The sequence below is a fragment of the Megalobrama amblycephala genome, unplaced genomic scaffold (genome assembly GCF_018812025.1).
Source record: "Megalobrama amblycephala isolate DHTTF-2021 unplaced genomic scaffold, ASM1881202v1 scaffold422, whole genome shotgun sequence".
NCBI classification, from domain to species: Eukaryota; Metazoa; Chordata; class Actinopteri; order Cypriniformes; family Xenocyprididae; genus Megalobrama; species Megalobrama amblycephala.
This window is the reverse complement of record NW_025953370.1, coordinates 184975-202796: the sequence shown is the minus strand read 5'-3', so window position 1 is coordinate 202796 and position 17822 is coordinate 184975. Positions and strand designations below refer to the sequence as shown.

The following is a 17822-nucleotide window of genomic DNA, read 5'->3' as shown; positions in this document are numbered from 1 at the left end:
CTCACGGCCAACCCGAAGAAGTGTGCAATTGGGCGCGTGGAGGTAAAGTATCTGGGCTGGACAAGACAGCAGCGATTGCGACCTGTCCGTGCCCCAAGACCAAAAAGGAGGTTAGACAGTTCCTCGGGCTGGCGGGATATTATAGAAGGTTTGTACCTAATTATTCGGCCCTCACCAGCTTGTTGACTGATCTAACTAAAAAGGATGCGCCAGATACGGTCCAGTGGACGGAGCTGTGCCAGCAGGCCTTTACCCAGGTGAAGGCTGCTCTATGTGGCGGGCCATTGCTTCACTCTCCTGACTTTTCTCTCCCTTTTCTGTTGCAGACACAAATCTACTATCTTAGTTGTTTTAAGTGACATCAATGTAAATACTTCAGGTGTGATTGGTAAGATGGTTTCACTCCCACATCAATAGGACAAACAAGAATAAAGAAAACAAAACCTGTTCTCCTGGTGTGGGAGATGCCCCAATAAAGATCTTGATTAACCATTTGTTTGATCCCCAAAACCAGGCGTGTGACCCTTTGGGGCACGAGAAAGGGTCCAACAAAAGCTGCATAAATATTTGGGTGCTAAATGTTTACTGTCCTTTTGTTAAGAAGTGGGTATTTAAGGGGATTTGGCAAACCACTCAAGGAAGCATCTGTAATCAGACTTCCCACACTGTTGCTGTGTGTCTCTCTACTTGCCAGGTATGCTGACTCTTTGAAATTGCTTTTTATTATGTTTTAAAATTGTGTTTTGTATTTTCTGCTGATCAAGTTGTGTTATGTATTCTTTTTAATTCTTTTAATTGATGTTTAATCCTGCCTGGCAAAAAAAATGTTACATTTTGATTTATTTTGGACTCTCCTGAAATCATTGTTACTAGTAAATTATGGGAGGCTAATGCTACCTTAAATCTGTGTCCAGGGTAAAACAAACTGAAGGCGCATGAATGAAGGAGCAGTAGGCACTTCATCTGAAGACCTTTTGATTTCTGTTTTCCACCTGATTTAGCAAGGTATATGTAAGTGACTAAATTAAAATACACTTTGGTTTTGAGTGAGCAGTAAGGCAACCAACCAAAGGTATTAGTTAACTCAGTATACCCTCTGACGAAAATCAGACTGGCGAGTTTATGATCGTGAGTTACCGTAATCCGGGGCGAGTATCTCTGTGCGGCACGGGGTCCCTAATGAACGAACAACTGAAAGTATGGGATATTTAAAAAATCATAGATCTAAATTAAGACACAACTAATCTAATGATCAGCTACTAAATCAGGAATACTGTAAATACAAAGAGTCAATCTAAATTTGGAGTCAGATTAAATTATTCACGGAGTCAGAATTGAATTAGAAACCAACAATTTTAATAAATAGTTGATTTTTACAGAAGTGCCAGAAAAGACGTACATGCAGAATAACCTTCAACCAGGCCGTTGGATTTCCTTCATTGGGCTGACGGGTGGAGCTTACACATCACAGGCCAAATGAGTTTACTGTAATAATGGACTCAAGTGACCAGTAGATGGAGCTGTTGCTCAGTAAAACACAAACACAATCATATATAAATTCATTGCAAAGAAGAAATATTAAATATTAATCCTCTGTAAGAGTCCCCTTCCAAAAATATAAGGGCAGATATATTCATATGTAATAAGTGAAACAATATTAAAGGTGCTAAAGAGGATGTTTTGTTTTATACATTTTTGCAATATTACTTGAAACTGTCTTTACTAACTGATAAAAGACTATTTATTAGGTGCACTGAAAGGAATAATATTAATATACATCATCTGTGCATGAGGTAGGGCCTTAAAAACATCAGCCAATCGTTTACGCGATTGGCCCTCTGGCTTGTCAATCACTGCCGTGACGTTCCTTGTGAGAGACGAGCGGCTGCGCGCTCCAGTAACTTTCCACACTCCACAGGCGCCGCATGCAATGTTTTTGTCAGGAGACAGGAGTAACAACTGCAGATTATGAGTTACCTGCGGTGAGTCCGACATAATGAATCCACAAACACGACACAGCGAATGCCGGTGGTAAACACTCGTGTTCCAGTACTCATGCACGACTTTTGGGAGGCGTTCTCTTGAAATGAGCTGTGAAGGAGGGGGGGTGTTCTTACGCATGCGCTCATTTCAAAAACTCACTAACAGTCTTTGGTTTCTCAGTCGACGAAAAGATCCTCTTTAGCACCTTTAAGCATGATATCATAAATACAATATATTGATTCTAAAATGAAATATCTCAGTAGAGTTGGGGTTCAGAGCAGGTTCATGGTTTAGAGCTCCATCAGGATCAGAAGTGTCTCGTTTTTAATGAAGCAGTTTTAAAGTGAAACTGCACCGTCACTTTGATATTTCAGCTCTATTCAGTTTCTTTCCAGTTTATGTTAATGTTATGTTCCCTGTACGTTGGTTTATTGTTCCTGTAATTTGTTTGATGAAACTTTTTTATTTATTTATTTTTTATAATATGCAACAACAACAACAACAACAAAAAAAATACAATTAACAATTATATTTTCATATATTACCATTATCCAAGGTTAATAACTTCATTATGTTAACAAATAAAACCTTTATGTGAAGTATGATTCAGTCTGGAAATGTTTTACGCAAAAACGGTCTGCAAACTTATACTCTTAACAATTTGTATTTTTTGAAATTTTTGATTTTATGATTTGTTTTGATAGTGTTTATTGTTTTTTATATTTGACAGATTGTCAAATATATATGTCCAAATGTAGCTGTGTCCGACTCATTGTCACGTGTCCATCTTCACTGCCGCCATCCGTCCTCCATCCAATCACGAGTCTCTTCACCTACTGAATGAACACTAGTGTGAGAAACAAAAGCATCCGTTAACTGACTATATATTGATTTTATTAATTAATAGAAGACTGGTAATAAACAGGTCAGGAGTGTTTGAGGCACTTGAGGAGACATTTAGTATTAGATAAATGACCTCAGGAGATCATGCTTTGATCATAGTCATATTAAGTTCAGTATTTTTATATCATATTGATATGACACTGGATGAGAGATCAGATTACCCAGGGCTTTCACTCTCACAAGTTTAGTCTAGTTTTCTGCTCATTTTTATTCTATTAATTTCATCACATAAATGTTTTTCTTGTGTCTCCTTCTTCAGCAGCTCAGTTCTGATATTATAGAGCTTGTAATAGTACACATTAGAGTTCAGGGTAAATTCTGTACACTGTATATAAAGTATATATGTATATATGATGTCATTCTCTTTATCGCTGTATGTGTACAGTTTGTGAGGAAAAACTTAAAAGCACAACATTAGATTAACACTATACTAATTTAAATGTCAAAATGACTGATGAGATCATACTTTTTGCATTTATGTTTGAATAGATATGAAAATAAAGACCAGTGAACAAAGCTTTATCTGTTGATTTAATTGTTCATCTGCATTTCACCCCTTTGATTATTAATTGTTTCTAGAATTACAGTACAGATGTATAAAAAGTCTACACAGCCCTTTTGAGATTAAAAAATAAAGCAGAAATAGATCAGTTCCTGTATGAAACTTTATCACACACATTCACAAAAAATATCAGTGAGCTAGTTGTAACTTTTTTAGTCCACTTAAGATTTCTTGTTAATTTCTTGACTAAAAAGTGTTGAACATTTCCACTGTTATTGAAACTTTAGTCTACTGTAACATTCTTGCATTATACCATTCAAATTCAAATATAATGTTTAAATTATGTTTAAAGTGAAAGCGAAAGATGCAATATTTTCATATTTGATTACCAGAGTTTTTCCAAACAAAAAATTCTTGCTTGAACAAACACAAAATGGCCTTTCAGGTCGATGTCAGGATTAATATTATTATGATTAAAATATTACCCGTGGCGTCATCTAGTGAAGAGTTTGAGAAAACCACAATTAGAGAACTGAAGGAAAAACCATCAAGTTTGTTTTCTGGAGTAAATGGTGGATTGAAGGATTTTTCAGTCTTCACTGTTACAGTTTTTCTCAGTCGCTTTGGTGCATTTCTCACATCACTATTCACATTTGCACAACAGTTAATGCAGTCTCAAAACAATTAGTACAAACTGCAAAACCTAGTTGATAACCTGCAAAAGCATGTCACTTGCTCAAAATGGATAGGTCATTCCTCAAAAGCAAGTATTCATGTCAATGAAAGTGTCAGTTTCATCAAGATGAAAAGTCCTGACACCATTGTTTATGAACAAGATAGTCAAATGGCTTTGTCATGTTTTCATTATGACAGTTTACTCTGTCAATGTTTTCCAATGCAAAAAAGTCAGATCTTGGTGACACTACCTGAAAATGCTCAAGACAGCACTATATACTATTTACACAGCCATTTGAAAAATACAGTACATATGGCAAATCTTTACTGTAACACTACTGTACACTACAATACACTAATGTGTGATGCAGTAAAGCTGTACGTCTAAATGTAAAATGTACAGTGACAAGTTCTTGTCCCACTGCAAGCTTCATGTATGACACGATGACAGTAGTGCAGTGCAGATTGTTTAGTGCTGAATTACTGTCCATTTATACACACCTGTTCTCCCAACGAAATGTTTGAATAATTGAATTTACAGTGGTTCTCCCAACATTTGGCTGCACCCTTCGACCAGCCTCAGCCATTGTGAGGCCGTGATTGACAACATGATCCACAACTGTAGCCCTGATTTCATCAGGGATCTGCCTATTGGCCTCTTCTTCCTCTTCCCCTGTTTTGTCCCCTTCCCCTTCCTCCCGCACCCTTACCCCTCTTCCATGAGACTGACCTTCCACTTCTGTGTCACAGTATTGTAGAAATGGTACACACTATGTCCTGCTTGGTTCGTATATGCTTGTAAAGTGGGGTTTATGGGATTCAGCTCTGACAGTGATTGTAGAGAAGTGGCTTATCATTGGTTGCAACTAATGCTTCACACACCCCTTCTCATCAGTGAAAGTTGAGATTCACTTGAGAGAAATTGTTCAATTTAGGAGACATTTTCAGGAAAAAAAAATTAAAAAAAAAATGTGTAAAATTTGCTTGACAGATTTTGACAACTAGTTCAACATTTTTGTATGTATGACTCAAGCAATGAAATGGGACTATTAGTTTTATATGGAATGACTATTCAGCATTCACAAGTATAGTTAATTTTGACTGACATGACATAAGCAAATGATAATGTTATAAAACAGCAGAGAGTTGTATGAAAGCAATTGATGCATGTCCAAAAGCATTTGCAATTTGTTCGAAGGAATGAGAAACTGCTACTATGATGTGCACAAATGACTAAATGTTGTGGAGGTTGAACTAACTGTTGTGCAAATGTAAATAGTGATGTGAGAAATGCACCAAAGCGACTGAGAAAAACTGTAATAAATTTGGTATAAAAAAGGGTACATTTTTATTCACTTAACCTTGATAAGTTTATATCATTTATTGTTTTGTGATGCTTCTCTAAGCACCTTTACCTTATTTTTATTATTCTCAGGTTAGGTAAGAAAGTCAAATCTGACCTAAATTATAAGCATTTTAAAAAATACTTACAATCAGACAGAAGACTTCTCCGTGGTCTGTTCAGGCTCAACGACTTAAATTAATGCCACATTTAGTTATAAGGTTATAAGTTCATTTATTTATTACACTAATACTACTAACATTACATATAATTTACTAACATTCTATACAAGTAATCAAATAAAGTATAAGTATTGAGAAGTTCTTCAGTCAAGGCAATATCAGCGATGGAGGCATCATCAGCTGGTTCTGGTGTCGGAGGTGTAGCCTCAGGTGTGAAGCAGCCCCTCCTGCTCTCTTTATGGTCCAGCCTTTTATAGACTATCTGACCACTTGATGTCATCTTCTTGAGAATTCCCCTCATCTGTCTATATATAGAGGCTCGTCTCTTTGTTCTGGACTCTTCTCCTCTGCTGCGTCCTGCACTTCTGATCAAGACATCCTTCAACGGTAAGATTGCCTTTCTCTCTAATACATGTTAGTTCCTTTCTAATCTACTAACATGTTACTAACAAATGCATTACCAGTTGTTTTTTATTCTTTAATAAGTGATTAATATATGTTTTAATAAAGGCATTACAATAGCACTTGTCTGTTATTCTTTAATACAAACATCTGTTGTTGGGGTTTCTTTTCCTTTTTCCACACATTACTTTCCAATTTTATCAACAGTTTGTTTTTATACAAAAGTTATCACTTCCAATTGTTTCACTGTTTACCCATAAACAAGTTATCTATATCTCTTACAACAGCTGTACTTCATAAACAGCTTACTTCTGTTTATCTTCAAATCTCAGTTGTGTTGTCATTATTATTACGCAATGATATTAAGCAGCGCCTCTCACAAACGTCTCCATGGTTGCAAGGCACGCTCCCTGTGCAAGCAGGGGGTCACAGGCGGTGCGTAATATCATTGCGCCTGCTGCAGCCATGGTACGGCAGCAAAGTTCCTTGATTATTACGCCGGAATGAGAGTATAGTTCCTAGTCATATCGGCCTAGAAAATCACAACTTTCCATTTTCCATCGGTCTTAGTACACGATTTAACTACAGAAGAGTCAAGTTTTAAACAGGAAAAATATCAAAACTCTTTGATCATTTTTAAGCGAGATGCTAACGGTCTAATCAGATTCAATGAACTATGCTAAGCTATGCTAAAAGTGGTACCGCCAGACCCGGAGATCGGCTGAATGGATTCAAAAACGGTAAAACTCAACTGTTTAACTCTAGGGGAGTTGGAAAATGAGCCTATTTTCAAAAAAAGTGGAGTGTTCCTTTAAAGGTCCTGTTTTTCGTGTTTTTTTGAAGCTTTGATTGTGTCTATAGTGTGCAATATAACATGTGTTCATGTTTCGCGTGTAAAAAAACACAGTATTTTTCACACAATTTACTTATCTGTATACCGCTGTTTCCACTGTCATAAAAACGGGCTGATGACTTCCTTGTTCTATGAAGTCCCTCCTTCAGAAATACGTAACGAGTTCTGATTGTGCCAGCGGTTCCTGTGTTGTGATTCGACAGCAGCTCTTAGCGCACCGTGCCCGGAAAGGTCACGCCTCTTACCATAACGTGTGCTGCACATAGTTTTACATGTGGATTATTGTGGTGTCGTGCCGAATGAACACAAAAGACAATAATTCCCGAGAGACTGAACTCTTTAATCTCCACAAGCAGCGACAGAAAATGTACAACGTTAGCACTCACTCAGAAGAGTACCTCATACGGAAAACAGCCATATACATAAACATAGTCCCCTCTTGTGGCCATTATGTGCACTGCAGTCCAACATTAACTATTGCAGTAAGGATACCACAATTATAATTTTCGGGAACCGAGTTAAACATAATTGTAACCATTGATCTCTAAGTACAGCGTCCCTGGGAAGGCCAAACAAAGGTGATTGGACTGCGGGATGAAAATAACAGCGTTTCGACGACATGGCGACAAACACACTCTACAAACGCAACTCTTGTGTATTCCTGTGGGCGGAGGTTAGTCAAAAAACTGTTTTAGTGACGTCATTAAAGAAGGAAGTAGAGGGATGTAGTCCAAACTGGCCGTTCGATGTAGGCGACTTCTGTTAAATAAAATATCTCGCTTGGCATTGAGCTTTAACATTTTACAGATTTTATTTATATTCTAACAACAACAACATTACACACTAACTAAAGTTTGAAACATGGGATCACGAAGAACGGGACCTTTAAATTTCCTTCTAAACACATTAACACATTTACACAGATTCTGTAACATGCAATCATACACTATATTTATGATATATTTCATCTTATTTGCTCACAATATAGACTTTTATTGACATATACATGAATCTTTTATGATAGATGATTATCATGCTGTTCTCATGCAGAATCAATGTAGGATAACACTTTCAGTTCCTCTATAATTATCTTCATCGTGTGTAAGCTCTTTGGTTGTATATATCACTGACTTATAATATAAACACTTAGTCATTACATAGTTTGATTAATATACAAAATCTATCAAATGTGTCTTAATAAATGAACAAATGTACTGAACTCAGTAATACTGTTTACTATGGTCCCATCTGAATGTGATTGGCTGAACTGAACATGCATAATAATCATATGAACAGTAGGTTATTACATTTTGACTAAAGATTACAAGGTAAAGAAAGCATAAAAATGTTCACAATAATAACAATCAAGAAGGTAAATATAATTCAGGTGAATAGAGAGTAAATGTGACACACCTGACTGAGATCATCATCTCTTGATCAGAGACTCATGACTGAACTGTGTGTGTCAGATACAGTGTAATATCAGAGCCGCAGGTCTGTCTGTTTCCAGAGACATTTACAGTCAAACAACATCCAGAGCACATTCTGCTTATTTGAGGTTTAGATTTTCATCTGTTTGTAAGATGTTGTTCTGATCTGAGTTCAGTAATAGAATCAGGCACTGATACCTGTTAAGAACAGAATGATTCCAATGTTATCAAATTACAGCAATAGATAACATATGGACTCATGTGAGTTCTGTTTTGTACAAATTGATTACATCTCTAATTACTGTCTTCTCAATGACAATTCTGACTCCTGAATAAGTTCATTACAAAAGAGAATGTTGTTTTAGAGCTGGAAAAAGACAATAATACAAAACTGGTTCACAGCCTCCTTAAAATAGTGACTTGATAAAGTAGATATTTAGGAACGATCATAATAAAGTAATTCCCCCCCCCTTTTTTTAGATTGTAAAATTGTTGATAATATGTCTGTTTGTTTGAATGAATGTTGTTTTGTTGAATTTAAAAACAAAATAAATTGGTAACAAAAAAACAAAAAAAATGACAACAGATAAACCAAATGTACATTGATCAAATGAATATCAAATATAATGTTTGTTTATATTGGAAAACTGAACACTAAATCTCTCTAAACAACAATAAAATAGTAGAACATCTTCACATTTAGTCTTTGCAATAATAATATATTTGCTTTTAAATAATTTTCTTGTTGAAAATGTTTATGGATTATTCATCTCAGAATCATGTGATACTCACTGCGTTTGTACAAGACTAGATAGGCATGTGGACACCTGTGAATAAAGATGAACTTTATAATCAAGTGACATATCTAACAATATCAAACTCACAAATACAGTTGTGTATAGAGCAAATCTCTGCTACCTGAGTGACTTGCGTAATTCTGGACCCCAAAAAAATGCTTTTAATTTGTCTATAGTTCTTTTTTCTGAAAGCACTTCCTCAGGAACCTTTGAAAAACGTTTAGCAGAAACATAAAATGTGAAACATCATCGACACTAATGATACTGTATTAAACATACTATATTTTCACTCCTAGAAAAATATATAAAATAAATGTTTACGACTACTGTTCTTTATTTCATTAGACTGAGGAATCTGCATTCCTGTCCAGTCCTATCCCAATCACCTAAACTGATCCATACCCATAACGTATCTCTAAAATCAGAGGGAAACTATAGGTGAAGAACACTGATGTAGAAGCACCTAATCCTGGTTTTAAACCAAAACTTGACATAAACTGTAAACTTCAGCTCTGATTGGTTGTTACGTGTCTGATTGTCACTGAGTGTTTACTTATATCGTGTAACATTGTTGTGTGGAGCAAAAGTTGTGTGTGAAGTGCTCTCTCTTTCTCTCTCGCTCTCCCCCTGTTGCTCCGTGCTAATTGTTGTGAACACAGGTGCAGCTGTTTATGTGGGTGGAGCCGGGAATCGTTCAATGGATAAAAGCTTGGAGGGAAGACTGCTCGATGAGTTCCCTCTCCTGCTTCCTGTTGTTGTACCAGCCGAGTGTGTGTGTGTGTGTGTGTGTGTGTGTGTGTGTGTGTGTGTGTGTGTGTGTGTGTGTGTGTGTGTGTGTGTGTGTGTGTGTGTGTGTGTGTGTCACTGCTGGATTAGCCTTTAAAGTAAATCCTGGTGTGGAGTACAAATTGTTAGCAGTATAGGCCGGTAAATGTTCAATTGCCCTTTCCCACGCAGACCGTTTGTTAGTGGGAGGCCCTTTTTTGTTTAATTACTATTTTCTCCTGTTTATTCTGTTAGTAGGGAGGTAAGACTTGTTTTTTTCTTTTGTTATCTCTTTTCCAGGGAAGATCCTTAAAAGTAGGTAGATCTCCATCTTTTGTTTGTTGTTTTGGCCGACCCACTGACTTAAAGCCATCCTCTTATTTTCTTTATTTAAGAAATAAACAAACTTCCTCTCTGACTCAACTGGTGACATTGTGGTGTTTGTGGGAGCAGGAGACGGGATTCCGGGCAACATATGTTACAATGTGTCGCTCTCTATGTTATGACCGAAAGCTGTGTTTGTGGAATTCGTAACACTGGTTGATTGGAATGTTGTTCCATAATGAACAAAGATGTCGATAAAGGAACATGTTGTACTTGGTGAAATCACATTCAGCCAGCAAATCTTACTGATACCATAAAGTGAATCCATTTTCAATCATGTTTGTAACCATATTTTCATGTCATATACCTGAAATACATTGCTGTCATCACATCGATACCATTTTCCATTGTCAGATTTGATGTTAGCATTGTAATGTCCATCTTTTACTGTACCATAAAGGTTTATCATGGCATAAAGCTCATATTTGTGGGTGGAAACCTGTCAGAGAAACAGAAACCATGTTCAATTAAACATGAACAAATGAATTTGACAGTCATAGAGAAAGTGTGATTGTCTATATGTGTGCAAAATAAATAAATAAATAAATAAATAAAAAATCAAGAAAGCATTCTGGACATGAAAACCTTGATGTAGTGGTCAACCGATACATTGCCAAGGTCAATATGTTTGGTGTTTTTCATTATCCTGTTTAAATATAATGTTATCTATTTTCACAATGATTTCATGTTCTGTCAGTTATTGTTAAAGGATCACAGACAGACACGAGCTCATGAAGAGTTTCAAGCTCTGTTTCTCCGTCCTCATATAGTGTTCTGTCTTATTAAACTGTCCTGTCTAATTATAAAAAAGGAAACACTATAATACTTAAACATATCATATCAATATTCTGCAAATATGCCACTTGTTACAGACACTCAAACACTGTAATAATTAATTACCTCAATACACTGAGCAATCATTGTCCGGTCATTTCGGAAGTTCCTCAATCCTACAATCAGTCTTTGTGGAAAGTCAAAATGACTATTAATCTGTAATTATAAAATAAAGAAATGTGTGAAGAAATATTTACATTAAACAATTAGAGGCTATTCTAAACTCACTCATTTTAGTCATAAATACAGTACAATGAATCTTGTGCAGATATTTGAACATTTTTATGGAGATTACATATTCCAATTGTAAATTTAATAGATCGGACTGAATCATCTACAATTCCACAGTAAATCTGTTCATCTGTACAGGTGTAAGCAATAGAAAAGATACTTGCATTTTCCAGTGTTGGTCTATTTGAACAGTGACTGCAGTGTAGATCTTTACACATTTCAGCAATGTGTTCATTCACAGCAGATCCCTAAATGAACAAAGGAGACAATAATGGGAAATACACAGAGATGATTCAGCTAAAAACACACTGAGAAATAAACATGTTCTGGAAACACAATTCTTTTTCTTATTATTACTGTAAAGAAATCAGTTCTGCTACTTTAATTGCAATAATATATGAACAAATGCAGTAATGCAGCAACAGAGATAAACACACACTTTCAATACGGCTAATCAGGTCTTGACATTAACTTTTTTGCTCACCAGCCACTGTGGCTAGTGGTTTTCCAAAGTTATTAGCCACTCAGCATTTTAACTGGCCACAATTTTGATGTTGGTAAATTACATTTTATATGATTAAAGTTGACTTTGTTATGTTTAAATTACTTTATTTTGAGTCATTTTACTTGATTTAGAAGATTTAAAATCAAGATTTCAAATTTTTAAATGCAGATTGACCACCCAAATCAAGACTGCATTGTATATCAGCTGGTATGTACATGTGGGCAAGAGGTGGACAATATGAGCATGGGCTAATATGAGAAATTTATTAAGTTATTTGTGTTAGGCTATATAAAAGAACAAAGAAGCAGACATCCGTGAGGGTCTGCCGGCATTACTTTCGTTATGTATTTGTTTATTTTGGTATTAAAGTTTTGTTGAACGTTCGCCGGTTCCCGCCTCCTTCTTCCCATATCTACGAACAGTGTTAGATTGGTGCCGAAACCCAGGAGGAAGGAGGGACATGCTGTCGGAGAGCCCTCGCTGCTGAGGGGGATCGCGGTGCTGCGGAGTTCGGGCAGCGCGGGAGTGTGAAGACCACGAGAGGCTGCCCGAGGCGGTGGTACTAGAGCCTTGTGAAAGGTGGGACGGAGACCCGGATACCGTGCTCCTGGGACGAGGTGGGGTGGCTGCCGTCCAGGAGGGAGTGGAGGAGTCGCCGCCAGAGCCTGCTGCCATCCGCCATGTAGGGGAGGAGCAGGGGACGGGGGACTCGCTGCCGGCTGCCCTCAACTGGAGGAGCCATCGCCGGCCGCCAGGGGTGGACGAGGAATGAGCCATCCACCGAGCGTCCAGTGCGATCGCACGGCACCGCGAGGAAGAGCTGGCTGGCTGAGGACCAGACCTAGAATTTTTTTTCTTTCTTTTTCCTCTATCCCCTCTCTCGCCCTGTCGCTCCCCTTGCTTCTGTCTCCTTTCTCTCGTCTCATCTGTCCTTACCCCCAGGTGCTGCAGCCGCCGAGACAGGCCCCGGGGGGGAGTAGAGCGCAGTCTCAGAGGAGCAGGGCGGGCGAGAGCCGTGAGGGAATGGCGCAAGGCCGGTGACGTGAGTGATAATGAGTTTCACCTGATAGGCGCACCGGCCTTGAGTCTCTCACGGAGGAGCTCCGGAAGCATAAAAGGAGGAGCGACGACAGTGAAGGACGAGAGAGGACCAGGCCTGGACTTTATTTTATGTTTTATTATGTTTGTGTGGCCGGCAGACGTCCACGAGGGTCTGCCGGCATTACTTTCATTTTGTATTTGTTTATTTTATATTAAAGTTTTGTTGAATGTTCACCGGTTCCCGCCTCCTTCTTCCCACATTTACGAACTGTGTTACACAGTGCTTCAGATCCAATCTCAGTTTATCTCTTAAGCTAATTTATGGAGTTGCTTACTATATAAGTTCATAAAGACATTAAATATAAAGACATTAGAGTGAAAACACCAGGGGCCTCATGTATAAAACTTTCCGTAGATTTCGGAAAAAAGCCAGATTTTCTGTATGCACAAAAATATTCAGAATTATAAAACCATGTGTACGCCAGAACCTGCGCAAAATTAATTTTATAAAACTCAGTCAGCAGAAGATTGTGCATACATGAATCTCTGCCCGTCTCCTCCCAGAAATCTCCATATATGGAGCTTACCATGCCTAGTTTTACTATGCATAACCTCATCTGCATATCATTTTCATATCACATGACACCATGTTTAACGGCACAAGACATTAGGAAAATATGATTATAGATGCCATCACATTACATTGCTAAAAATTTCACTATCCTTGTGTAAGGTCTGCACAGGATCAAATTAGCAAGACAACTATAAACTTTAAGTTTTAACTCCTTGAACTTTTGTTTGTAAATCTCACATTGGCTCCGGCCTGGTGGACATTAACAGCTCACTTGACACATTTTAAGGCAGGGGCGATGGATCTCCGATTCCCTCCATCATGACTTTAAACGATTGTGGTCAACTCAGATCGAATTACTGCAAGCCATGCGGCCGCATTCCAGACATCGCCAAACCCACACACACACACACACACAAACACGCATGGAGATTGTATGTACATTTATCCTCAAAATCTGACTGTGCCAAAGTCTCTTTGTCGCACAAGTTTCTCTGTTGTCAAGCCTTCGTCATCCTCCATCACCTAGGAGACGGACTCTCTCTTCTTTCTTTTCTGGTTATTTTACTCTTAAGTTAAAACCTTGTTTGAAAATCCCGCCGGGAAAAGGACCAATCGCCAAACCGTGTGCACTGAAACTCTACAAACTACAGCATCTGAACTTATGCAAGTAACAACTTCTTTCCACGCGCTTTAAGCTCTGTGTAAACTGAGTTTCCTTGCTGCTCTCAAAGGTTTTAACTGTTTGTAATTTGCCATTTTGCCATCACCTGAGCTGTTTTCTTGACTTGACTTTTGTTTTCTATACATGTGTATTATTTGTGTATATTTAGCCGTATAACCTCTGTATTCATAGTTTCATATATTAAATGCATTATATTCACGCTCAATTGTTCTGCTGTTCATTCAGAAAACCAAGTCACTTCTACGTTTGATACAGCAACACTGCTTTACGCTTTAATGCTATAAGAGGAAGTTATTCTCGTGGCCAGAGAATAACATTCTTTTATAATAGTCTGTGAGAAAACTGATGGTTTGCTGGACAAACTAGGATAGTCTTTCTCAAACAACTATTAAACTAGAACTAATCATATATGTAATTGATTATAATCTGTTGTAATTAATTCACAATATATGTGCATAATTCCCTCTTTGTCACAGACACGTCAGGCTCCACCGTCCACCAATCACAACGCACTCAATCACCGGAATACTGATCACCGCCACCTGCACGTCATTAATCACCCCATCAGCACCACTACAAAGAGCACTCACACACACCACTCCATGTCCAGTCTCGTTTGCATCATACTTACGTGTATGCTTACCTTAAGGACTCTCCGTGATCTACTTACCTGTCTCCAGTGTATCCTGTTCTCCTCGTGTGATCCATCGTCTCTGTGTGAGTGCTCCTTTGTCTCCAGCGATCTCCAGCTCCAATCATTCCAAGACTCATTCCATCTGCAACCAGAAAAGACTATCATCATCACCGGTCACCTCAAGTATCATCTTCACTGCACTGTTCACTTACCTGCACCTCTGTTACCTCTTACTGGCTCAATAAACAACCATACCTGTGATTCTCTGTGTCCGTCCCCTCTGTAACGTAACAGAAGACCGGACCAACACAGTAGAGCCAGTATGAGTCAACCAGACTCCTTCCAAGAACTTGTGGTGCTCTACGCCGCACTCTCACCACCAGTTCACCTCCACCATCACCTACTCTCACAGCCGTCAACACAGCCACCTCCTCCTTCACCGCCAGTCCCATGGCCAAGCCAGCGCCCTTCTCTGGATCTGCAGAGGACTGCAGAAATTTTTTCCTGCAATGAGCACTGGTCCTGGAAATGCAACCGCACCTCTACCCGAATGACACCTCTAAAATAGCATTCATCATCTCACAGTTGAGTGGCAAAGCTTTGAAATGGGCTGATTCCATCTGGTCTCAACACGGTCCAGTTACATGGTCATATTCATCTTTCGTATCCCATTTCTGGGAAGTGTTCGGCAAGCCGATCTCAGACTCTTCTGCTGGTGAGAAATTGTATAATCTGAAACAAGGTTCTATGTCTATTAGTGATTATGCTTTGCAATTCAGAACGTTAGCTGCTATCAGTGGATGGAACGAACAAGCTCTGATTACCACCTACCGGCAAGGACTGGAGCCTCGGGTGCGGTTGCATCTCGCTGAATACGAGGATTCCATCGGCCTTGAGAAGTTCATCCAGCTTTCCATCCGCTGTGCCACTCGTACGCAGGCGTGTATCGAAGAACACCAGGGCCAGTCACTCTCCAACACCCTCCTCCATCGATCCGAACCCGTCAGCCCTCCAGAACCAGCCAACGAACCTATGGATGTGGAAAATTCCAGACTCACCCCTACTGAGCGTCAACGACGGCTGACCCTGAACCTCTGCCTCTATTGCGGTGCTCCTGGGCATGTTATCTCTGCATGCCCCACTCGTCCTCCTCGTCCCATGGTGAGTGCCATTATTCCCTCTATTAAGAAAATGAAACCACTCACCACAATTGTCTACCTTACTGCTGCTGATGTCTCCATTCCAGTGGTGGCGCTCCTCGATTCAGGGTCAGCCGGCAACTTCATCTCTGGTGCCCTCTGCCGGCAACTCCAGCTCAAGACCTCGCCTTCTCCGACTGTCTACCAGATCCACTTCATAACTGGCAAACCCCTCAGCCGCAGACACGTCCGTCGAGTAGTGGGTCCCATTCAACTACGGGTTGGAGTATTACATCTTGAGGAAATACATCTGCTAGTTCTGGAGGAATCCACCTCTGATGTGGTTCTGGGGCGTCCCTGGCTGGAGCAGCATAATCCAACTATCTCCTGGAAAACCGGCGAGATCCTGAAGTGGGGCGAAACCTGTTTCTCACACTGCTTCTCCGAACTGCCCATTCCTCGAGTTCCATCTGAAGATCTCTCCATCTGTACCACCTCCATCGAGAGTCCAGTTGAGAAACGCTCCATCGACATTCCAGACTGTTACACCCCCTTCAGTGACGTCTTCTGCCCACAGAGAGCTTCCAAGCTGCCTCCACATCGGCCATGGGACTATGCTATCGATCTGCTTCCGGGTGAGCCAGTGCCCAAGGGTAAGATCTACCCTCTATCCATCCCGGAGGAGAAGGCCATGGAGGAATACATCAAAGAGGCCCTTGCTCAAGGTTACATCCGCCCGTCTACTTCCCCTGCTGCTTCGAGTTTCTTCTTTGTGGCTAAAAACGACGGAAGCTTGAAGCCCTGCATTGATTACCGCTCTCTCAATAAGATTACAGTCAAGTTCCGTTATCCCCTTCCTCTCGTCCCAGCAGCCCTGGAACATCTCCGCGGTGCCACTGTGTTCACGAAACTGGACCTCCGCAGCGCGTACAACCTCATCCGGATACGCGAGGGGGACGAGTGGAAGACCGCCTTCATCACACCTACCGGCCACTATGAATATCTTGTTATGCCATATGGCCTGGTCAACGCCCCCTCCGTATTCCAGGACTTCATACATGAGGTGCTCCAGGAGTTCCTTCACCAGTTCGTGTTGGTTTACATCGACGACATACTCATCTACTCCCGGAGCCTGGCCGAACATGGCCAACACGTTGCGGAGGTCCTCAAACGTCTATGCCAGTTCCACCTATTCCTGAAAGCAGAGAAATGTTCCTTCCACCCGTCATCTGTACATTTCCTGGGCTACATAATTGACCACAGTGGCATCCGGATGGATGAGGGGAAGGTGGAAGCCATCAAAACCTGGCCAGTACCATCCACAATCAAAGAACTTCAACGCTTTCTTGGATTTGCCAACTTCTACCGTCGATTCATCAAGAACTATACCTCGTGGACTGGGAAGGCTATGGCCCTGAAGAATGCTCTTGGGTTCCCAGAAACGACATCCTTGATCCAAACCTGCTTCAGGCCTTCCACGACAACCACCCTGACAGACCTGCCCCGCGTGGAAGAGGACGACCACCACGACGTCAGGGTCCTCGGCCCTCAGGAGCGGGCCGTGGAGGGAGGGGTACTGTCATAGACACGTCAGGCTCCACCGTCCACCAATCACAACGCACTCAATCACCGGAATACTGATCACCGCCACCTGCACGTCATTAATCACCCCATCAGCACCACTACAAAGAGCACTCACACACACCACTCCATGTCCGGTCTCGTTTGCATCATACTTACGTGTATGCTTACCTTAAGGACTCTCCGTGATCTACTTACCTGTCTCCAGTGTATCCTGTTCTCCTCGTGTGATCCATCGTCTCTGTGTGAGTGCTCCTTTGTCTCCAGCGATCTCCAGCTCCAATCATTCCAAGACTCATTCCATCTGCAACCAGAAAAGACTATCATCATCACCGGTCACCTCAAGTATCATCTTCACTGCACTGTTCACTTTACCTGCACCT

The 17822-nt window shown here is 40.2% G+C and overlaps 1 protein-coding gene across 3 annotated transcripts in view; it reads right to left on the bottom strand.

Annotated features, from left to right (window-relative positions):
* Positions 1-7610: 7610 nt before the first annotated feature.
* LOC125261519 (cytolytic toxin-beta-like) overlaps positions 7611-17822 on the bottom strand; it is a 37297-nt gene continuing 27085 nt past the window's right edge. Inside the window, exons 9-14 of one of the 3 annotated variants that reach the window (XM_048180071.1) lie at positions 11448-11531; positions 11119-11208; positions 10526-10657; positions 9191-9276; positions 9065-9099; positions 7611-8470 (exon numbers count right to left, since the gene is read on the bottom strand). In XM_048180071.1, the coding sequence (XP_048036028.1) occupies positions 8457-8470; positions 9065-9099; positions 9191-9276; positions 10526-10657; positions 11119-11208; positions 11448-11531 (441 nt within the window). In that variant the 3' untranslated portion in view covers positions 7611-8456. Of the gene's footprint in view, positions 9100-9190; positions 9277-10525; positions 10658-11118; positions 11209-11447; positions 11532-17822 lie in introns of all 3 variants that reach the window. The other 2 variants (XM_048180070.1, XM_048180073.1) reach the window with 2 other exon arrangements.